This window comes from Alligator mississippiensis, chromosome 3, assembly GCF_030867095.1.
Source record: "Alligator mississippiensis isolate rAllMis1 chromosome 3, rAllMis1, whole genome shotgun sequence".
In the NCBI taxonomy this organism is placed as follows: domain Eukaryota; kingdom Metazoa; phylum Chordata; order Crocodylia; family Alligatoridae; genus Alligator; species Alligator mississippiensis.
Window position 1 is genome coordinate 95,966,817 of NC_081826.1, and position 24,120 is coordinate 95,990,936.

General features: G+C 40.8%; 1 protein-coding gene across 2 annotated transcripts; it reads left to right on the forward strand.

Annotated features, from left to right (window-relative positions):
- Positions 1-1,984: 1,984 nt before the first annotated feature.
- Positions 1,985-22,127, forward strand: NAPG (NSF attachment protein gamma). 2 transcript variants are annotated; one of them, XM_006273644.4, is made up of 12 exons: positions 1,987-2,115; positions 4,179-4,246; positions 6,821-6,905; positions 7,768-7,785; positions 8,819-8,849; positions 9,702-9,811; positions 9,949-10,015; positions 10,570-10,640; positions 15,972-16,050; positions 16,835-16,914; positions 17,983-18,112; positions 18,630-22,127. In XM_006273644.4, exons 1-12 carry the CDS (start codon positions 2,060-2,062, stop codon positions 18,777-18,779), a joined length of 945 nt encoding a protein of 314 aa, XP_006273706.1. In that variant the 5' UTR covers positions 1,987-2,059; the 3' UTR covers positions 18,780-22,127. The 2 variants fall into 2 exon arrangements, with proteins under 2 accessions (XP_019346029.1, XP_006273706.1); XM_019490484.2 differs by lacking the exons at positions 9,949-10,015; positions 10,570-10,640 and having other exon boundaries at positions 1,985-2,115.
- Positions 22,128-24,120: the final 1,993 nt, after the last annotated feature.

A 24,120-nucleotide genomic window follows, 5' to 3' on the forward strand; every position in this document is an offset into this window, starting at 1 on the left:
AGCTACAGTCACAAGAGTCAATACATATTCAGCCCAATAATAAATCTGGGTATTAAGTAATTCCTGTTATGTGGCGGCATATTTCTTGTTTTGCTGCTGACTGCAGAGGTAACTTTGGTACAAAAAAATACAACACGGGTGCATGCGTCTGTAAGAGAAATGTGGCTGTTCACTATCAAACAATTAGTTTGGGAGTGTTTTGGTCTTGTTTTACACGCAAAGGTCTCATAGAAATTTAAAAAAAATGAGTGGGAAGTCCCATAGGATCATACGTAAATGGGGCTGGAGGGGAACTCACATGGTCAGATTGTCCAGCCTCTTGCTCCATGTAGAGTGAGTCCTGACTAAACCATCCCAGCCAAGCGTTTGTCCAGCCTATTCCTGAAAACTTCCAGGGATTGGTCACAGTGTCACTAGGCAGCTTCACCTGCCCTGTCCCAATGCACCGCCACCCTCTTTGTCGGGAAGTTCCTCTTAGTCTCCAACGAAAATTTCCTGTGCTGCTGCTTGAAGCAGTTGCTCCTAGTCCTGTCCCCTACCACAGAGGTTCCCAACCCCTGGGCTGTGGGCCAGTACCAGGCTGCGAAGGGTTGGCTGCCGGATTGAGAGTCTGGAAATGACTGGCATACTGCAGAGCAGCAGCCAACCCTGAGTATAAAAAATGGTTGGCTGCTGCTCCGCAGTATGCGGATCACTGGTGATGTATATGGGGTGCCCATGGGTGCATGGGCACCCCGAACGTGGCGTCGAACCCCCTGTGAAAAGGTACTGCTGACACTGCTGGCAGCACCTGCAGGCAGTCACCGCTCCCCCCCCTCACTCCCATCGACATTGCCACTGGTGCCTGCAGCTGGTCGCCAAACTGCTGCTCGGCGCTCGCCACCCCTCCCCACCACTGCTGACAGAACTGTGGCCGTTTGTGGGAGCTCCCCGCTTGCCGCCGCCGCCGCGCTCCTGCCGCCAATAGCGCCGCCACTGCCTGCGGGAGCTCGCCATGCCCCCTAAGCCTCTGGGGACACATAGCGTTCATGATGACGGTCACTTCTGGACTGGAGTTTGCAGGTCTGCGGTTACTTCTCATCCATGGCTTGCCAGTCCACAATCTAAAAAAGCTGGGAACCCCTACCCTATGGCCAGAGAGAAAAGCCCATCTCCATCTCCTCAGGTAGTTGAAGACTGCCATCAAACCCCACCTCAGTCTTTTCTTCTCCAGGCTAAATCAGCCCAGTTCTTTCATGCTCTAGGTTTGCTGACAGCTTTTATGTCTTGCTCTCAAGCTTTGGGCAAGTCCGGTTGCACCCAAGTCCTTCTGTGACCAGCCTTAAGACCCATCTGAGGTCACGCAGGGAAGCAGAGCTGGAAGGGGCTTCCAGAGGCCCGCTAGAGCAGTGGTTCTCAACCTTTTCTGGACCAGGACCCATTTATAAACATCAATTGCCAGTCACAACCCAATGCCCCTCACTCCTGACCCCCTGCCCCGTGTGCATGGGGAAGGAATGGGGGGCCCCAAGCAGCCCCTCGCAGGCCAGAGCTCTGCCAGCCTGTGAGGGAAAAGCCCGGGTTTCCTGTTTTTCTCCTTTAAAGAAGAATCCATTTTTCAGGTTTGTTCATGACCCTTTCACATATTCCTCCAAACCACTTTTGGGTCGGACACACGGGTTGAGAAACATTGCGCTAGAGTAGCCCGCGGGGCAAATGTAGGGGTGATGATGGCATGCGTGGGCAGAAGCGGGGGTGCCATACACAGCACCAGCAGGAGAAAGCCCCCGAGGACGCGGCCACGGATGGTGGTGGACGTGGGCAGCACAGTGCGCAAGCCTCTGCCACCGGGCCCGTGCGAGCAAGAGCAAGTCCCCGCTCTCCCGGCGCAGATCACCAAACCTCGCGCCTCCCCTCCCACTCCCCGCCCCACCCCCGCACGGCGCGCAGGCGCAGTGGCCTATGGGGCAGGAAGGCGGGCCCCGCCCGCTCCGCGGCCTGAGCCTCACGGCGCACCGTAGCTCGCCCTTCCTTGACGTCGGTGGCGCAGCTGCTGCGGCCCCTGCCCAGCCTCTACGCAATGGCGGCGCAGAAAATTAACGAGGCGCTGGAGCACATTGCTAAGGCTGATAAATAGTGAGCGGTGCCGGTGCTTTGCCTTCCTCGTAGCGCGGGGCGTCGGGGCCCGGGAGGCGCTCTGGGGATCCGCAGCCGCTCCCCCCGGCACCAGGACGCCTGGCGATGGGGGGGAAGGAGAATTGCCGCTCCCAAAATGCAACGCATGGGACCTCGCGCGGGGAGGGGCGGTGCCTGAAGGGATGGAATCTTTTTGCGGGGGTGTCTTGGGGATGGAACCATGGAATCTTGGTCCGGGGGGTCTCAAGGGGATGGAACCTTCCCCGGGACGGGGCGGAGACTGAGGGGAATAGAACCTTGAGCGGGGGGCGCCTGAGGGATGGAACCTGGGGGGACATCTCAGGGGGATGGAACCTCCCGGGGGGGGGGGGGGGGGCATCTAAGTGGGGGGGCCTTCACTGTAGAGGAGGTGGGAAGGGTTGGGGGGGCAGTGCCTGAGGGGGATGGTACCTGGGGGGGAGGAGCAGCACCTTAGAGGAATGGATGTTTGGCTGGGGGGTGCAACGCCTGGGGGGATGGAGCTTTCGGGGTGGAGGCCTCCTTTACTGCTCCCTGGGAAGACAGACGACCTGCACCCCCATACCAGAAACCTGGGAGGCGCTGCCATGGCCCCAGGCTCACCCATGCTTCATTGAACCATTTGGCGGTGTCCCTGGCTCAAAGCAGGTTCCTGCCCCATTGAGCCAGGCTGCCTCTGAGGTGCCCCCAGCCCTGCTTGACCTTCTGCCTGATCCCACATTAAGCCCCATCTGCCCCCATGATTAGGGGCCTGGAGGGGACAGGAGTGGGAGAGCTGAGGAAAGCACCTGGGTAGAAGGGGTCTGATGAGAGCAGCGGGGACAGTCAAGTCTTGTTCTCTGTCAGCCTGTGGGGAGCCAAACTGATGGGCGGCTTCCTGAGACAGCCCAGTGTTTACAGCAAGTCACTTAATGTTGACACTGGATAGTCTGGTGTGCCCAGGAGGTGAGGACAGATCCCTGCTGCTTGCATTCAGGCAGTGAGGACAGATGCACTGAATGGGATAGCTGTGCCAGCGGTGCTGTTCTAAGTTATTGCGGCAGGCAGTCGAAGGCATCAAAAGTACTATGAGCATGGGTTACCTTAAAGCAGCGATTCTTAGGGTGCTGTGGCATTCTGGGTTGCCTTGAGATACTTTCAAGGGTGCTATGCAGTGTTATCACTATTAGGTGTAGAAAGGTGATTCACAAGATAAACCCAGAGATTTCAATTACGAAGCCACCATGTCAAAAACATGCGGCCATGTTGAAGTCTTTCCAAGCTGTTTGCGACAGAAGAATCGCTCCACTATTTTTCTGTCATCAAATGACAATTAGGAATTGGTATTTTTCCAGGTGGGGTCTTGAGTCTCCTGAGTGGTGCCTTGAGTCTAAAATTGAGAGTCACTGGTTTAAAACATTATAAAACATCTGGGACCAGGTGAGATGCATCTTAAATTGTCACCCACCAAAAGTGCATTTATGCCTAACTGTCCTCTCAACAAGAATAGTTTTAGGCTCGTCTAAGGAAAGGGGGAGCTTCTACTTTCAAAAACTCCTGTAAAATAAATGTCTTGTATTTGATCCTATAGTTTCATGCAACAGAATGATTTTGTTCAAGTAAAAAGCCAAAAATAATATGGACATGAATTGGTGTGAAGTGGCCAAATAACACCAAAAATTGTGTTTTTGTAAGTCTTGCATTTCTAGTACTAAAATGCCTAGAGTAAAAAATAATATTGAGGATGGAAATATTTTTACATCATGGATTTTTTTAAATTGTGTTATCTGGTAACTTTTAAAACCACTGGTAATAAGTGTTTGCTGCATGTTGCTATATGAAGCTGTGTAAATAAAAAGATCTTTTCTGAGAACCACGAGTCAGGAACATCTGAATTTTTACCGATGTGTCACAAGGTGAATCATTTTATTTCTTTTGCCTCTATTTTTATCTAATGTAGAGATTCTTAGGTGCTTTTCAGGATTCCTTTAAAGATTATTTGGGCTCTAAATATAAAGCATGAACATTTTATAGTTGATGATTTTTATTTTTTTTTTGCATTTCAGCTTGAAAACTGGATTCTTAAAGTGGAAACCAGACTATGATAGTGCAGCTACTGAATATGGGAAGGCAGGTATGTATGACTGTAAATTATAAAAAAAATAATTTGTTAGCTTAAATATTCTAGTAGTTGAATCCTAAATAATGGTTTAGATATCTCACTTCTCTAATTAATGTTTTCTATAGAGAATGATTGTGTGTGTGTATATAACTGAAAATCCCTCAGATTTTACTGTAAAAATGCATGTTGCATTTTCTACCCTAAGGATTTGGTATAGTCACTAAGTCTAAGGTTGAAAAGTTGTTGTAGCTGTGATGGTCCAGGAAATACATGAGGCAAGGCTTTTTTCGTGACATCTTTTATTGGGCCAGCAGTACAGTTAGAAGAGATGCTAGATGAACTTTGCTAAACAAAGTGCTGTTCTTCAGTTGGTCCAATAAAAGATGCCATAAAAAAGTTTTGCCTCTAGTTAGGGATGTGAAAGCTTATATGATTAATTGCTTAACCAATAAGTGCAGTGATAACTGATTAGCTAATGGGTTATCTTTTAGCTCTGGGTGGGTGTAATCTGGCAGGAAAGGGGAAGGAAGGAAGCTACATAGGGCCCAGCAGAAATCAGAAGGCAGCAGAGTGGCCAGGGGAGAGCACGCGCGTGTGTGTGTGTGGCCATGTAAACACTCCATTATTTTAAATTTGTCATTCATGACGGGCAATTGGCTAATATGTATATGTATGTTTATACAGGTTTCCCTTGCTTTATGCAAATTCTGTATGTGTGAATTCACTTATGCGATGACCCTTTTTATACCAAAAATTGGTTACATGCGAGGTAAATTCACTTGTATGTGATCATTGTGGTGGAAGCCCACAGCTGCTTTGTGCGGTGCATTGTGGGAGTGATGTGCACCAAAATATAGTCTCCTGTATGGATCTGCGCTTCTCGCTTGTTGTCTGCGGCATGTGTTTCTGTACTTGCCATCCCCATTATAATAGTGCCCTGTGCTTGCGTGTACTGTGTGCTGTTGGTGAGTACTTTTGTAAAAGTGGTAGAAATGGGTCTGGGGGTCAGTACAGTCGAGGTATTTGTTGCATTGTAAAGTGGGTTCCCTTTATACAAATTTGAGTTACGTGTCGTTTTCCAGGAACGCATGTACAGCATTAAGTGAGGGAAACGTGTGTGTATCGGAAGGCAGCAGGGTGGCCAGGAGGGGAGGGGAGAGGGCTGGGGCAGGGTGTGTATATAAGTATATATAAAACCTGTATAAGTAGAGGAGGTTAAACTTATTTTTTAAAACTATATTTACATCCCTGCCTTTAGTAATTGTAACAGTTTTATAAACCTGTAAATGTAAATCATGATTTTTTTTTTCAAAATATGTTTGGTTTTGACAGCTAAATAAAATCCAGAACCTCTTATCATGGGGAACAGATAGTCTCTTCCATTTGTTTTTAAGCAGGGGCTTGATTTAATGGCCAGTTTGCATGTGAACTCGTTTATCTTTAATAGGGGCTTAATGTGTGCAAGAAATGAAAAATAATTGGGCTTTGAAATATAAAGGGAAAGTTCCAAGAGTGGCTAGAGGCAGATAATAGAAATATTTGAAGGGAACCAGAGATCGTTCTTTCTTTTTTATTTCTCCAACCCTCATGTGAGAGAATTTAGAGTGAGAGACAGAGTCTGTGAGAAACTCTGAGGATTGCTTGCTGTATAAAGAAATACCTTTTCTTCCTGCTCTTAATGTCTTTGTGATTAAGGAGAACCTTTTGGATTTTTCAAGTTTAAATCTGTTTTTAGTTTATCACTTCTTGAAGGGGTGTAGGTTGTAGTCGTGTTGGTCTAAGGACATTATTAATAACTATTCTTCAGCTATTTGGGTTGGTCTAATAAAAGATACCAGATTCACCCAAGGGACCTTGTCTGCCTTTATCACTTCTTAGTATTCACTTATGTTTGAGACTCAATTTAAAAAAAATCCTTTTAATGGAAATAGCTGCAACTTTTTGTAAAGTTGTGTGTTTGCAACTTGCAAAGCAGAATTTGCTTAACTTTTAAATCCATATTAAAAATAGGTTATAGCTGTCTTATTGTAGCACTTCATCGTTAATTATGAAGGCTCGTAGTTATTGTAGGCGCATTTTGTAAGTAGGAGTCTTGTTTTTAAATGCATGTTACTTGGAAGGTAGAGGGGGAATTGTCACCAGGCATCACTTTTAATATTGTAGGTAAGACTTCAGCAACAGTTCTGATTAATGAATAAAATAAACTATATCTCAGATTTTTTAAAGCTATTGATTTTAAAAAGACTTGGATTACATTTATAAAATAAGAGAGTACTGAAAACAAGCAACTTACGAGCCTTGTAAGTCTTTGCCTTGACGGTGTAATTAAGTATAGTTTTTCATTATGGATCAGATTTCTAATAGTATTTAAGTTCTAAAGATGCGGACAGCTGTATAGTGGGTTTTCCACAATAATTCAAGCCTTTTTGGATATCCAGCTAGGCATCTAAAGATGCATATAGTCATGTTTTAAGTACCTTATAAAAACCTGTCTCTAGGTGTTAGGCACAGTAGATAAAAGAAGCTAAATGAGAAAAACAAAACAAACAGCATAACTTTTATTTTCTTTTTTAAACTTTCTTGCAGCTGTTGCTTTTAAAAATGCCAAGCAGTATGACCAGGCAAAAGAAGCCTGTTTGAGAGAAGCTGAAGCACATGAAAATAATAAAGCGTATCTTTTGACTTGCTGTTCCTGTTTGAGGAGCCTGAAGAATCTGAATTGTTAATTAAAACTAGGCTGATGAGAGTTAGAAGAGGATGTGCTATTTATTTATAAATGTATGAATGAGTATAGGCACAAGATTAAGTTATCTACTAAGTAATTTACATTGCCAGACTTTCTGAATTAACTTTGAAACATCTCCCAAGAGGTATGCTGGGTTTTTTTTTTGACCTTTCCAGTGAAGAAAAGAAGCTCTTTTGGAGCAGGAACTATCTTTTTGTTCTGTTCGTGTTCGGTGCCTTCCACAGTGGAGGCATGGCATGGCACTACTGCCAGACACACATTTTAAAACAGATTCCAGTGCTCTAGTTTCCTTTCAGGTCTTGATGTTACATGCATGCATGCCTTAGATGAGACCTTCTCTTTGAGTTTGTAATGTGCCTTTCACATAGGAGGAATCAACCAACAAAAATGTATTATATTTTTGCAGTAAATTATTATTTGTCTGTTTTCTTGAAATGTGTTGCCTAGAAATGGGTGATAAAAAATTAAGTAATTCTAAAATATTAATCTATCATTACAGTATTTTAATACAGTATAACCAACACTTCCTTCAGTTTTATGTAATTGAGTTTCACCTGTGGTTTTATAGTGGCTCTTAAATTCATAATCTGCCCTTAAATTTATTTTTTTTAAAACAATTTTGCATGCATGCCCTTATTAGATTAATTTCGCCTCTCAATGTTACCTGGGAAACAAATATTCAGATAATGGGATTATTTTGCTTTCAACTTTCATAAATTAATTGTGCTATATAGAAACCTGTCATTTTTATTGTTGATATCCTTAACTTTGCTTCTGTTTCATCCAGCCTCTTCCATGCAGCCAAGTAAGTGTAAATTCCTCAGGTAATTTAACATGTATCCAAGTTTGCAGTATACATCTAAAGTTGAGATTTGTTTTAGAGATGCCGAATTTTGATTCCATGGAACTAAATGGAAAAGCATCATTTGATTTCACTGATTCAGGTTCAGGTTTACTTAGGGACTTCCTGGGAAATATTTGGAAAGTTGGAACTTCTATTAAAGTTATAGAGACTTGTGGCTTTTCAGCACCTTTTAGGATCAATTTCTGTAACTGGGATTGCTTGTTTATGTCAGTGGTGCTCAACATTCTGGCCCCATGGGACAGATACATGGCGTGAGGTCAGTCTGTGGGTTTATATGTAGATGAGGCACAGGTCAACCTGGTCCAGCTTCACCTCATGAAAGGCTGAGCCATGCTAATCAAATGTCACACTGAAAGAAGGGCTGACAGAGGGATTCTGGATATGCAGTGTTGTGGCTCATCATGACTTGAAGAAGAGTCGGCAGTAGGGGGAACTGTGCTTAATGGACACTACCATATGTCTTAAGTAAAGACCTCAAGTAAATATGGTATTCTGTAATATTTTTTAAAAAGAACCTTTTTGTTAACGTTTTTATGATTATGTGCCTTATTGCCAATGTTGCCTGTGAAGTGAGAACACACGATATTTCCTGTCCTTCTGCTAATCCAGCTGTAGACAAATACGGAAAAGATTGTCTGATTGTTTGAAGCACCAGTGTGAAATTGTGTACACACACACAATGTTATAGAAGCAAAAAAAAATTGGGCCTGGAAACTTAATCCTTTTTCCCCATGCTTTGAATAAGGTCAAAAGCATTTGCCCATGGAAATGGTCCCTTGCATATGTACCATTTCTTAAAATCAAGCTTAATGTATGCTTGATGGGATATATGCCTTTTCGAATATTAGTACTAAAATGTTTAATTCACCACTAGTTGATATACAATAACTCTTGCTGTATAGTAAGAAATGCTGCTTCAAGTTACTAAAATTTAACAGTGTTTGAATAAAACTAACTTCCTTTCTCTCTGCAGAGCTTATGAACAAGCTGGCATGATGTTAAAGGTATTTTTATTGACCATTTTGTTGAAAACAAATACGTGACAACTGTGCTCTTGTTCATTTTTAAAATCTGAAGAATATTCAGGTTGCGTTATCAGCATCTAAAGTGGTGCTAACATTTCTTCTGTAAACCTTTCCTACCTTTTGACCTTTGGGAGGATTTTAAACATGCACCATTCTATTTTGGTTAAAACTTGATTAATGAAATATTTTAATTCGCCTTTCCTTCCCACCCCTCATGCCTGTCAGAATCCTGAGGCTGATTTTGCATGCAGTAGCTAACCAATAATAGAAGAAATTATTCAGTAGTTAGTAAAGTAGTGTTTAGTAAACTAAGGTAGCTATATCCTTTCAGTCAGTTTAAGGAGTTTATGATCTTGTATTAAATAGTTAAATAGATTTTTCAGAGAATTATAGTATTTCATTTGAACCCTGAAATTGGAAATGTAAGTGTATGTATGGACTTGTGTAAGTATGTCATCTAAGCTAAATGTACCCCTCAAGTGGAAAGTTGGGCTACCAGGGAATAGCTGCACATTTTCCTATTGAAATTCAAGAAAGAGAGAAAGGGGTTGCTTTTCTGGTTCTGTAGCTGTACAATGTGAATGACCATTATGTTACTTCACCATAGAGTTGTTCCAAACCCAACAAACTTTTCATTTGTCAAATGCAAGTGCAGTGTGAGACAGGAAGGATATCTTCTAAGTTTGTTTGTGTGGGATTGTGAATCCTTGACTAGTTTTCTTTGTTGGGAACTGAAATTTCCAAATGAATGTAATGCAATTCAGAATGCTTTCATTTTGTCTTCTATATGTTAGCCTGTTTCTTGATGTTTCTTCCAACTCGCACTTACAGGAGATGCAAAAACTTCCTGAAGCAGTTCAGCTGATTGAGAAAGCCAGTATGATGTACCTGGAGAATGGAACTCCTGACACAGCAGCCATTGCGCTGGAACGGGGTGGAAAGTAAGTGTGCAGAATTGACAGCTGGAATGCACTGCAAAGAATGGATACTTTCTGTTCTTTCAGACTTTTACTTGTTTAGGAAATGAAATGTTTACTGTTTTGAATTAAGGAGAAAAATGCTGGTCTGTTTATTTCAGGCTGGTAGAAAATGTGAACCCAGAAAAGGCTGTACAGCTCTATCAACATGCAGCATCAGTTTTTGAAGTATGTGCTATTATTTTTCTTTTAATGAAGAATATCATCTTCACCAGGCAAGGCATATTGAGTAAAAGAAAAATATATTTAGGGTTAGTCAGAAATCATAATTACTTGAAACATAGTTAATGGTAACTAGAGCCTAGGGTGCTATGCTGTCTCTTGTTCCTTATTATCACATCACTGGCTGTACTGTACAGGAAGTCACTTAACCCCTGTTTGAATATTAAGTATAAAAGTGGGGAGTGCAACTTTTTTTCTTTTTTTACCCCTACTTCTTCCTCCATTGCACAGGATCTGAATTTTGTGGCCTAGCTACATTCCTCCCACTTGCTGGTAGTCCAGACAGAGAGAGCAATGCATCAGTTCTGCATAGTTAGAAAGCAGCATGTTTGCCAGAGCCACAGAGGGCATAGCAGAACCCCTCATACATCAATTTCAGTTGATGTCTTTTAGTATTTGTGTGTGTGTACGTGTACACTTTTATTTATATATGTATTTTGAGAAAAGGAAAAACTGCATAGTCTTACAACAACTAATAAATGAAATTTTGTTCCCATTAGAATGAAGAACGTTTACGGCAGGCTGTAGAATTATTAGGAAAGGCCTCAAGAGTCTTAGTTAGAGGACGCAGGTATAACTCCTACATCTTTATTCTGTTTAAATATATTCAAAATCTTTTTTGTTCAATTATATTGACTTTCATTGAATCAGCATACTTGCTGTATGTTGATCCTTTCCTCTTTTTAAAAGATGTGGAAATAGATAGCTATATTATGCTTGTTAAGGCAAGGGTCCAGTTAAATTTTCTATAGGCTGTACCTGACTGCTCTGTTCATCAGTGCATTATCTGCTTTTCTGAAATCACAGTTGCTCTTCTTCAATATTAATTTTACAGTATTAAAGAAGAGTAATTGTGATTTTCAGAAAAGCTGGTTCTCTTAGTCTTTAATATGTATGTACACATGATTTATTTTTCACAGAACAGCTGTGTAATGATTTCTGGATATTCTACTCATACTTAAGTGATGTAAATTAGGGGAATTATGTAACTTGGCTGAGAAAAACAATTTATATGCAGGTGTCTGATTTTTTTAAATCTTTGATAAAGAGATTTGTCTGAAAAGCATTTGAGAACCTGAAAACTCACCACTCCATATTTTTGGAATACAGGTAAAAATATATGTGACTTTCTTTTATAAGCACATTTATTCCTTTGCTTTAAAAATGCACATGCTGTCCAATGTAATAAAGCTTGCAGTCCTGCTAAAAGTGAAAGTTATCTAATTTTACATGTAAATCATTCTCATGAGAGTTAATGTAGTAGATGCATCATTCATGTATATTTTAAGTGTATAAGCAGAGTGGGGAGATGTATGGAAAAACAAAACAGGGTAAGTGCCAAGCATTTGAAATGCAAACAGATAATTCAGTAGCTGGTATGTGCCCATTCCAGGCAGTGGTAGACCCATGCTCCTGGCTGGTTCTGTCAAAGGTGCTACCCCTTTGGATGGCACTTGTGTTTTCTAAAAATTCAGGGCTGACATCTGTGTTAAATAACAAGCTGTCCTGGTGTACTTGGTAGTTAAGCTTTCTTTAGTTTTGGTAGCATACAGTAACCTTTACTTGTTTAAAGGTCGTAGTGTAATGGTGCTGTTTTGAAGTTGCTATATTTCTGCTGTGTGTTCATACGTAACATCTTGGTTGGACGTACCTGATGTGTGGTTCATTACCAGTACCTGAAACAAAGTCTTCCACCATAACTGATCACCACATTCTGTGCATACAGATGTTTTGTTTTGCATTATTTAAACAGAGACCTGCAAAGTGCTGAGCATTCTGGTGGGAATGCTGCTATCTTTTAAGTATTGGATTCTACCAGGCTGCTCAGCAACTGTCTGGAATGACCTGTTAACTTGCATATTTGGGGGCTGCACAGTTCACCACAAGAGTTTATTTTATTTTCTGAGCACTGTAGTCTAACATTATAGAAATATTTTGACTTATTCCAAAGACTGCCAGTTACCAGACTTGTCAGCCAAAGGTGCACCAACAAGAAAAGGAATTCTAGAAATGTATGGTGCATAAGCTTTACCAGGGCTCTGATGTAACGTAACTTTCTACAGTGTATGACGCTGGGTGCATCTACAAGTGAAATTAATGCAAAGCAATATTGCATATTGCACCAGAGTTTATTGCTCCCGAGCACTGTGTTTACACATGCTCCTGGGACAGCATGCTGAGCTGGGTCAGAGAGACCCCAGCTGGTAGGGTGCCCAGGAGATTAACCTGCCAGCCTGGCTCAGTGTGCTGTGGAGGCACTGGGTGGGGTACAAGGGTGCTCCAGTGCGGCACTAACTATTTACAAATAATAACCTATGGTGGAGTTAATTAGTTTACTGTGGCCTAGTAAGGCCATATGTGTAGACGCTGAGACTTTACTACGGAGCTAATTAGGTATCTCCTCAGTAAACGTCTCATGTATATGTGGGCAGACAAAGTGTTTCAGGTAAATCCGATATCTTTTATTAGCCCAACTAAGATAGATGAAAAATTTCTTCTTTGCAAGCTTTCAGGTACAAACACCCTTTGTCAGACTGAAAAAGCATCTGCAGTTGGTCTGTGCTCTTCCTGAATGGTATAGAAAAGAAGCCAGAGGCCAGTATGCATGAGAGAGAGCCAGTCAGTGAAAATGCAAATTGACGTAGTCAGTGGGTGAGAGACAGGTGGTGGGGAGAGAGGGGAATGTAGACCTGATGATAAGAATATAGCTAATAAATAGTAGAGAGGTTACCTGGAGTGTCAGATGTTAGGCAGGTTATAATGTGTCATAAATCCACTATCTTTATTTAGTCTGTGATTTTTTTGTATCCAGAAAGTTGGTGGAATGAAGTTCATAGACTCATCTGTGAAAGGTATTTTGTAAATTCTCTTTGAGGATTAGAACTGAGAGATTGGGGAGAGTGGTTTTCTTGTGAGAATTGTGCTCCCACATGTAATTGGGTATTCTTGTCTTTGATAGATTTTCCTTTTGTGTTCATTCTGGTATGCAATTGTTTGGTTTTTCCTGCATATTTTTCCATCAGGGCATTTGGTGCACTGGATGAGATGTATTACATTTCTGGAGGTGCATGCATAAGATCCAGGAATGCTGATGGTTCATTTGTGGGGGGCAGTTATTGCGGGGATGGTGAAGATATGTTGGCAGGTTTTACATTTCTTGTCCTGGCACAGTCTGGATCCATTCCGTGTGTTTTTGGGCCATAGGAAGATTGCTTCTGATGATGAGGTTGGTGAGGTTTGATGCTTGTTTAAAAGCTAGGATGGGCAGTGCTAGGAAGATCTCTTTTAAGAATTGGGTCTTAGGATCATAGGAAGTTAGGATTGGAAGGGACCTCAGGTGGTCATCTAATATAACCCCCTGCTCAAAGCAGGACCAGCTCCAACTAGATCATCCCAGCCAAAGGTTTGTCTGCTTGGTTTTTAAACACCCCCAAGGATGGAGATTCTACAACCTCTCTGGGTAACCTGTTCCAGTGTTTTACAACCCTCCTAGTGAGAAAATTCTCCCAAATATCTAACCTAAACTTCCCTTGCTGCAACTTGAGACCATTATTCCTTGTTCTGTCATCTGCCACCACTGAGAATAGCCTAACTTGATCCTCTTTCAAACCCTGTTTAAGGTAGTTGAAGATTGCTATTAAGTCTTCTCTTCTCTAGACTAAATAAGCCCAGTCTCTCTGGGCTCTCTTCTTCTCTAGACTAAATAAGCCCAGTTCCCTCAGTTTTTCTTCATAAGTCATGTCCCCCAGCCCCCTCACCATTTTGTTGCTGGACTCCAGTTTGTCCACAACCTTTTTGTAGTGGGGGACCCAAACTGAACACAGTACTCCAGATATGGCCTCACCAGTGCTGAATAGAGGGGAATAATCACTTCCCTGGACCTACTGGCAACACACCTACCAGTGCAACCCAGTATGCCATTAGCCTTCTTGGCAGCTAAGGCACACTACTGGCTCATATATATAGCTTATTGTGTACTGTAGCCCCCAGGCAGTCCCCAGCCTGGTGCATGGGATTGTTCCATCCTAAGTGCAGTACTTAGCACCTGTCCTTGTTGAACCTCATGAGATTCCTTTTGGCCCAATCCTCCAACGTGTGTGGGTCACGGAATCCTAGCCCTACCCTCCAGCATATCTACTACTCCCCCCAGCTTGGTGTCATTTGCAAATTTGCTGAGGGTGCACTGTATGTCATCTTCCAGGGCATTGATGAAGACATTGAACAAAACCGGCCCCAGGACCAACCCCTGGGGCTCTCCACTTGATACTGGCTGCCAACTGGACATCAAGCCATTGACTACTACTCTCTGAGCCTGATGCTGTAGCCAGTTTTCTATCCACTGTACAGTCCATTCATCCAGCCCATGCTTCCTTAGCTTGCCTGCAAGAATGTTATGGGAGACCGTATCAAAAGCCTTGCTAAAATCAAGGTACACCACATCCACCAATCTCCCTGCATCCACAGAGCCAGTCACCTTGTTACAGAAGGCAGTTAGGTTGGTCACAATGGTCAGGCATGACTTACCCCTGGTGAATCCATGCTGTCTGTTCCTAATCACCCCTTTCTCCTCCAAGTGCTTACAAATGGATTCCTCTAGGATCTGCTCCATGATTTTTTTTTTAAGGGACTGAGGTGAGGCTGACTGGTCTGTAGTTCCCTGGATCCTCCTTTTTCCCTTTCTTAAATATGGGAACTATGTGCGCCCTTTTCTAATCATCCGGGACCTTTCCTGATTGCCATGAGTTTTCAAAGATGATGGCCAATGGCTCTGCAGTCACATCAGCCAATTCCCTCAGCACCTGTGGGTGTATCCCATCCAGCCTCATGGACTTGTACACGTCCAGCTGTTCTAAGTTGTCTCTAACCTGTTTTTTTACCACTGAGGGCTGCTTGCCTCCTCTCAGAACTGTGCCCAGTGCAGTAGTCTGGGAGCTGGCCTTGCCTGTGAAGATGGAGGTCAAAAAGACCTTCAGCCTTTTCTGCATCCTCTGTCACAAGATTGCCACCCCCATTCAGTTAAGAACCTACACTTTCCCTGATCCTCCTCATGCTACTGCCATACTTGTAGAAACCCTTCTTGTTACCTTTCACATCCCTGGCTAGCTGGAACTCCAATGCACTTTGGCCTTCCTGACTTCATCCCTGCATGCTTGAGCAATGCTCTTGTATTCTTCCCTAGTTATTTCATCAAGTTTCCACTTCTTATAAGCTGCCTTTTTGTGATTTAGTTTACTGAATGGTTCCCTGCTAAGCCAAGCTGTTTTTTCTACCATACTAGCTAGTTTTCCTGCCCATCGGGATGGTTTATTCCTGCATTCTCAGTAAGGCTTCCTTAAAATACAACCAGCTCTCCTGGACTCCACTCCCCCTCTTCTAGTATGGGTTGCAATTGGTTGAGGATTTTCTGTATAGGTTCCAGGGAGGGATGATATGTCAGAACTAGTAGTGTGTAATTCATGGAGATTTTCTTTCTGTACTGCAGCAGTTCTTCATGTGGTATATGTGCCCACTGATCAGTATTTTAAACAATGATTTCTGAATTTAATTGTAGCATTTTTGATAGTTACTCCAATGATACTTGAAAGATTATAAAATTTCACCAGTGTGTTTTAGAGTAGAATCCAAAGGAAAATTTCAAAGGGTGTAAAGTTAATTAAATAAAATTCACAAGTGCAAAGAATCAAACTGTAAAAGAAAGGGAGAAGTTAATTAAAAGGAACAAGTGAGAACCCTTAAAATCCACATATGGATTGTTGAAGTGCTTTACAGCTTCTTTTCTTTTCTTACCACCTAATTTTTGTAATAAAAATTTAAATGGCCCTAATCTTTTGGTTTCTTTGTATTTGCTTCTCACAGTTGTTTTGATGTTATGATTTTTATTTGTTTGTTTGTTTGTTTTTAGATTAGATGAAGCTGCATTGTCACTTCAGAAGGAAAAAAGTATTTATAAAGAAATTGAAAATTATCCAACATGTTACAAGGTAAAAACCTATAGTGCTGCTTTCTTTCTTAATAACAAAACAGAAATGCATGAAAGGGAAATTGTTTGGCCTCTGAAGTCTCCAGTACTCCAGACTGAATGGCACTACTTGCTTTTAATAGTCCATGGATTAATTTCTTGCCTGGCAATCACAGTTTTGGATGACTAGTTTCCCCACATAAACCTATTATTCAACCTGTTGTATTTTCATCTTTATTAAAATCATAATCTGGTCATGTGGCAACTTCCAAGATACTCTAATATCTGCCTTACATAAGGTTCTTTTAAATTTTATGAGGCTGAAGGAATATTAATTTTTATCGTAGAAATGGGGTTGAGAGCGAGAAGGCTGGGTATTTTGATTACATTAAATATTTAGATTGATATTCTTAACTTTAAAAATTCAGCTGTGGTGTCACAATTATTCTAAAAATCCTTTGTGGAATTCTGGACCTGTAACCTGAATACAGTTTGTTTTGAAGCTGTATTCAGAATAACAGAATTGATCTATGATGTTTTCTTCCTTTTCACACTACAGTTGGTGTAGATTGTGGGAATTATGCTGGTCTAAATTGTCACTATTTCTGTCCTGCTGCTTTTTTTTCCTCTACTAAAAGTCTCTGGGGGAAAAAGAACACTGTGGGCACATTTTTCACTGGCTTTAATGCCCTTTCTACACCTATCCTGAGCAAGGAATATTTCTATTTCTACTAAGAAGTTACTGAATTTAAAGCATTTTATTGCGTTTGTTACTGAGGAATGATCAAAGATTTCTTCTATTTTAGAAAACTATTGCTCAAGTTTTAGTTCATCTTCACAGAAATGACTTCGTTGCCGCTGAAAGATGTGTCAGAGAAAGCTATAGGTAAGACACCCGTTTGCCTTGTTTTCAAACTTTTACACTTTGGTTATACTTATAGGCAACCCCTGCTTAACACGGTTTCACTTAGCGCTATTTCGCTATAGCGCTCATTTAAAATTCATACCTGATTTCATTTAGCGCTCAGCCAGTTTCGTTATAGTGCTCAATGAAGCGCAGCAGCAATGGCGAGCGGCAGCGAGTGGGCAGGCAAGCATGAGCGCAGGCCCTGCACTGGTGCTACAGGGCCAGGGCTGGCAGGGGTCCAGGGCGGGGCAGCAGGAGTGGGGTGCATGAGTTGGCACACGGTGCTGGAGTGGTTGGCAGGCAGGTGGGTGTGGGGAGAAATGGCAGCAGCAAGAAACAGCAAGTGTGGGGGCAGGCATGTGTGCAGGGTCTCCGCCAGAGCTGGCGGGAGCCCAGGATGAAGCTGCAGGAGCATGGGGCATGGGCTGGCACGGGGGGCCAGAGCAGCCGGTAGGCGGGCGGAGGGGCGGGGAGAGGCAGTGGTGGTGAGAAGCTTTGGCAAGAAGTGGCAGTAAGCAGTTATCTCTATTTACACTAATTCCTGTGGGGAAATGGGTTTCGCTTAGTGCCGTTCCACCTAACGCTTTTTTTTTCCAGACTCAATTTGGAGCGTTAAGCAGGGTTTGCCTGTATTAATTCAGAGAACCTGTTTTAAAGAGGTTTTTCTTTCTTTTGTTTCTTTGGTTGATATTTGAGGGGGGGGTTAAATAATTTTTTATCCACTCTGTTCCTCTGTCTTGAATAACTACATATGGCTTAACACATTTACTAAAAGGAAAATGTAGTGCCCCAGTAACAGCGACAAAATTGTTTAACCACTTTACATTTTGGAACCACTATTTTGCATGATTCATTATTATCTAATTAAAAACTTCTTTTCACATGACTAGAAGACACTTTTATCCAGCCTTGTTTTCAGAGTAAAGTGGCAGCAGAAAACTGTATTATTGTGAAGCTTATAGCTGTTTATCTCTCTGTGTAAATGTAGGCAGTGAGGAGCCAGGAGTGGATAGGTCAAATGTTTTAATTGACTTGCATTTCCATCAGCATACCAGGATTCAATGGAAGTGAAGACTGCGCAGCACTAGAACAACTTCTAGAAGGATATGACCAACAAGACCAGGATCAAGTTACTGATGTCTGTAATTCACCACTCTTCAAGTACATGGACAATGATGTAAGCTGGCATTTCTTATGGCTTTTCACAAACCTTTTGCTAATAAGAAAGAGAGGTGTTCAGGGAGGGGGGTGCGGAAAGTACTGGGATAGTTGTAGGTTTGTTGCGTGCTGTTCAGGGAGCAGATTGTGGCTCTGCCCTGGCCTTTGCCTGCCCGTCCTGCTCCCAGACACAACACTTCGCCCACATGCAGCCCCATGCCATCCGACCCACCAAGTACACCCTGCCCCCAGAGGTCCCAGCTAGTGTCCATGGAGACCCTGCTTGCCTGCTCCGTTCATCACCCCTGGTGGTGAGTATGGGGTGAAGTGGCCCAAAGCAGATAGTATCAATTGCTCACCCAATTTCTGAAGTGGCCCTCCAGCCAGAAAAATTTCCCACCCCTGAAATAGACTGAGGCAGATCTATTTGCCTGGCTTCTGTGTATGAATATATTTGACTTTAATATGATTCTCCAAAGAGTAAAGTGAGAGTAAGCTTTAGTGACACTAAGTAACACTTGTCTTGCTGTTATCAGTATGCCAAGCTTGGCCTGACTTTGACAGTCCCAGGAGGGGGAACAAAGAAGAAATCCCCAAATGCTCCACAGGACAAAGGAAAAGGAACACCCACAGTTGGCACTCATGCTGATGAAGATGATGATGAATATTCTGGTGGATTGTGCTAGTTGCAAATATGTTTATTCCTGTATATCCAACTTGCTATTTGTGGATGTTGAACATATCAAAAGGTACCAGAATTACAGTGCTTCATTGCAATCATGATATTGGAATGCTAATAATGATGACAATAGCTTTCAGGTACTGTGACAAGCATGATTGTACCTACCATCCTTGGAAAATTTCTGGATTCCATTCCTTGCAGAGTAAAAGCTTCCTTAGGGTTCTGCTTTCTGTTGATTGAAAAAATTGAATAATATGTTCTTCTTAAAGGCCATGGCTTAAAAAAACTTAATCCCGTTTGGAGAAAAGCACTGTAACAATCAGAATTTCAAATTAAGGATTTATAAAGTAAAAATGAACAATAAACTTCTTTAGATTCATTTAGTCTATTAGTCATTCTTTCTTCCCACTGAATACTGTTTAAAAGACCATTAATTTTGGTATAATTTTAGCATATAAAGTATCTTTTTACCCTGTATCACAATCTTATCTGGCACAGAATTAGAGTCTTTTAAAGTCTTGGGAGTGAGAGGGGCATGATTCTGTTTGTTTATTTGTGCACCAAACGGGGGTTATATTTTTTTAAGTCTTATTTTTATTAATATTATTCACAGTGTATAAATGGGTCTGGAAAATAGGAAGTCACTCAGCAGTAAGACATCGTTGAAGATCCTTTAAGATAGCCCCATTATTTGACACCTGTGCTTCTTTGAATGAAAGATACCATCTTTGTTATGTATGTGTGTTCAGTTTGTAAGATTCTGTTTGTAATGTACATCTTGGGAAGGAGTAAGGACACAGCAATTAATTTCATATGAGTAACATCTCCCAAAAAAGCATGATATAATCAAAAAAGAAACTGAAAATAGCAGAGGGTATGTGCTGAATATAAAAACTTTACATAAAAATCTTAGCAAAAATCTGGGTAAAGGGTTTTATTTTTGAAAATAAATATTTTTAAAATGGTGTTTTCAGCTTTTGTGTTTTCCTCTGAATTTGAATACATTTCCTTTAATGTTCATTTAAGCCAAGGCATAAAGCAGCCAGTAGGTGGATGGTGTTGAATTTTATATCACTGGTGAAATTCTCATTAGTAATTCAGCAGTTTGTGAAGAATGTAAAGGTAGCTTACAAATACGATGCATATGCTTTGGGCCCAAAACAGCTATGTTCTCTACTTTGATTCCTAAATATTCTCAAGCCCTATGCATGGTTTTTGCAATGCCGTTATCCATATGACTGTTTTGAGCCCACAGAAGTAGTTTATAGTACAGAAGAACACAAGATCTGTTATAAGCAGAGGTCACTGAGAATCCACCTGGAATTCATATGCATTGGAAGCTGGCACAATTCAGGATAGCCAAAATGAAAATATGCTAAGTGAGATGATGTAGCTCTTCTGTTATGCATATGTTCATAGACCCTTTTAAGAGGACTTCAAAGATCCTTTGATTTGCTGTTTGAAAAGTATGAATTCAAATTTTGGAGGAATTAGCCTCGATAAATTGAACTTAATTTTCCATATGTTCATGGAAATACACCATACTCTAAATGGTGAGTGCTTTTAGAACTTTATTGATATCCCCAGTACCTTTTATATTTTGAACTTTGACTAGACTGGGAGTGTGAGGCAATCTGACAGATGCATAATCTGGAATATCTGAAAGAGGGGAAACGTGACCTACATGAGTGAAGGCAACTAAGGGTTTGTGTGCTTCTGGTGAAAAGTCCTGCAGATTTTATTACAATTGCACAGGGGACAAAACACATGTAAAGATACAAGCCTATCCATTCATTTTTAAACAAACTCTTCTTATAGCATCTGTTTCAGGTTGTCCAAAATGAAGTTAGACACTAAAACCTAGATTTTTAAAGGTTTACAGTGAGGCTTATTCCTAGACAACTCCTCTCTATATTGATAGAGGATTTCCAGTTAACATCTGTTTACCAGTTCTGGAAAGTAGGAACAAAAAAATCTTTGTACTAAACATACAAATCTGCCATTAGAATGAAAGATAATATTCATCAAAGAGATTAAAACTTTAATATTTGATTGCAGTGTTGCTCTAAAGAATGAAATCTGGAGATGTGGGTATTGTTGAAAACTAGATAAAGTCTATTTTATATAACTTATTCTTTCCTCTTTTAGTTAATGGAAGTGTAATATGACTTATTGCCTCTGCTAAATGTTTAACTATAAACAAAGCTTTCTGCATATTACATGTTGCTGTATGTTTCTACTTTCTAAAGCAGTTTGCACACTTTTTGTAATTTATCATTGAAATGATGATGATTTAAAGTGAAATGTGTTTTGCAGCAAGAAACTTCTTCTCCAAAATTATGCCAACTCTAAAAAAGGAAAAGAGAGTTTGCATAAAAACTCTGAAACATGATTATGAAGTTTACTGTACATGAAGTCAAAGATTTATAATTTTTACCTTCTGTTTACTATGACTGAATTGGTACGTGTTCATGTAGTATGAAACTTGTGTTTTATCTGTACCTTTTCCAAATCTGTGCAGTATAATAGCATATGAAATGTGTTTGTAATGGCTTTATAGATTCCTCCTCTTTGAGAAAAGGTCTGTTTCACCAACATAAAAATAAAACCTGAAATTATAAACCTGAGCAAGTTCTTCCTGTCAGCAATCAACTTGCATCATATCCTTCAGAGGTTCAGAGTGGGTAGATCATATTCATTTCCAAATGGCTCTTGGAGATGTAAAATCAGACAAAAGATGATCTCCCAGTCCAGGTTCTTAAGTTTGAGCTTGCTGCCTGTCAGCTAAACTGAAACCAAAAGTAGAGATGAAAGCTGTTCTGTGAAACAAACTGCAAGTTCTTACAAATGTAAGTACCACTATTTATTACTATGTAAAGAGTGAAATGAAGTAGTACATGACTGTGTGATCAGTTGACTTAGTGATAAGGATGTTTTCTGACAATGCAAGTAAAGAAGCAGCATTCTTCTAGGGCTCAGATAAAGTATATTTATTTCCTCAAACAGATGAATCTGAGGCCTTTGCATATGTTGTTATGACTGCAAATTTATTTCAAACAGATTTATCTTTAAAAATATTGTATATTCAGCATTACTTCCTTTTAGATTTCTAAGCATATGTTCCTGTCTACAGATACCTGACAGATTAGACCTATTATTTATTTTTCTATTTAAAGTAAAATCCAATACTGCTTTTAGCATTTGAAAGACTGTTCTAATCTGTTAGTAAGCAGTTTGTCCTGGACTCATTCCTTTGTTGGTTTATTGTAGGAATCTCCAAATCTAGACATGGTTTAAAAGAAATGTATGTGCAGCAACTAACTGGAATAAAATTGTCAAGTGTCAACATTAATTTTGTTTCCTTTTGTTCATTAAAATGTGATCATGTTAAGGGGACGTGTAGTGTTGTAGAGACTAGGCGCTTCTGTCTTGGTGGCAGGGAGTCTGCTATTGGAGTCTATTTTGCAACTTTTACATAATAAAATGACTAGCTTTGTTTTACTAAGGTCTAGTAAAATGTGCAGTAACTTCAGTAGTATTTTTTTTCCATATGAGCTGCTTTCACTCTTAAACAAATGAGCAATTAGTGCCAAGAGTATTTTGCTAGTGGGTGGTCATTTTTACTTCCTCCTAATAAGCCATAACATGCTTACATTAACAGTAAAATATGTGATGAGCATTTGTCATGGTAGAGTTCATACCACCTTTATATTTTTCTCATTCCAATTAGAACAATTTAAGTCATTCAGCATTTTTTTCTGCCCTGATTTTTTTTTTTTCTGCTTTTAGTTTTGACTACAAAAGCAAAGACAGATGCCATGGTAATTGTGAGAGTTACGCCCACAAAAATAAATCACTATCTCTTGTTTTAATATGAACTGGTTAATTTCCTTTATTTCTCGCCCGCCACAACTTTGATGGAAGAAGATGCAGAAATAAACACAGTTCTGAGAGATGAGGAAGATATCATATCTGCGGTTCAACAAAAATAACTCTTCTGCTCAACTATTATGTGTCTCTTAGATAAATAACATCTTATATATATTTAGTTCCCTCTCTCTTTGAGAGCTCTCAATTTCTTGGTTGCTTGCCCTGTTCTCCTCCTCACGGGTCCCAAGCAAATAGCAATCCTAGGTCACCTTGTATTTACTACTGAATCAACATTGTGGGGTTCTCTTCTCTTTGTTGGTTTCCATCCACTCTCATTCCTTTCTCTTAATTTTAAGTCTCTGGGATGTTACTCGATGTCTTCAGGTATCAGACTCATCAACTCAAAGTTCTCCTTTGTTAACTCACTTCATCTTTCCAGGTAAGTCTCTCTCCAGCACCCTTCTTACATTCCCTTTTCTCTTGTAGTTTCTCCGTTTATTCTGGGTTGCTTTTGTCTCTCTTTCCAGCTAAATTTGGGTTACTTCCCCTTTAAATCCTTCCAGCCATCTGCTGTCTCTCTCACAGCCAGCACTTTCCCCTCTCCCTTGGCATGTGCTGCTCTGTTTATTTCCTACCTATGAGGACTTTTGACCATCTTGTACCATCTACACTTTTCCCAGAGCCTGATGAGGGGACTTTGATCCCGAAAGCTTGCAGAAAAGGACCATTTTTTTGCCATTTTCCAGTTGGTCTAATAAAAGGTATCATTTTGGGACCAAAAGTTATAGTTTTTTGTATGTCTTTTTGTCTCAGACCAACACAGCTACCAAGTACACCTCTGAGGCATGTAGCAGTGCGTTTTTTCTGGCCATAGTGACTTAATATAGTTACGGACCCACAAGAGTAGAAATCTTTAATAAAATAAGTTGCCATAAAATTGTACTTGCATAGCAGTTCAGTGGCTTCTGTACTGCAGAATATGGAAAACTGCTTTTTGCATATCAGGAATTCCTGGACAGTTTTGTGAAATATCTGTACTTTTGCAACATTCTCTCTGCTTGAAAATCATGTATCTGTTGAAAGACACTGTTTCATGACTATAGAGCCTTAGTTATACCCTACAAAGCTAACAGCCAACTGCAGTAGGTTATTTTTAACTCGATTTATCTACAAATACAGGTTGAAGAATATAAAAAAATAATAATGTAGCTGTAGCTACTCTGATTCAGGCTCTTGTTTACAAAGCATTCACAAATTATTACCTTCTGTAATAGGTATCAACATTTTTCCTTCGTGGGTGAAGGTGACTGCATGGGGGGGGAAGAAATATGAAAGAAACGGGGAGGGAGAAAAGAGAAGAGAAAAAATGGGAGAGAGAGAAAAGAGAGAGAGAAAAGAGAGGATGGGGGTGGAAGTTAGGTTGCCTGGGTACATGGGTGACTTTTATAAGCCCCAGCTTTACCTTGAACAATCTG

What these genes read in the sequence shown, in the direction of transcription:
- NAPG (XM_006273644.4), top strand. Translation starts at nt 2,060, where the DNA reads ATGGCGGCGCAGAAAATTAACGAGGCGCTGGAGCACATTGCTAAGGCT. An exon ending in ATTATCCAACATGTTACAAG is followed by an intron (nt 16,051 to 16,834) that starts GTAAAAACCTAT and finishes CTTCTATTTTAG; the next exon opens with AAAACTATTGCTCAAGTTTT. An exon ending in TCAAGTACATGGACAATGAT is followed by an intron (nt 18,113 to 18,629) that starts GTAAGCTGGCAT and finishes TGCTGTTATCAG; the next exon opens with TATGCCAAGCTTGGCCTGAC.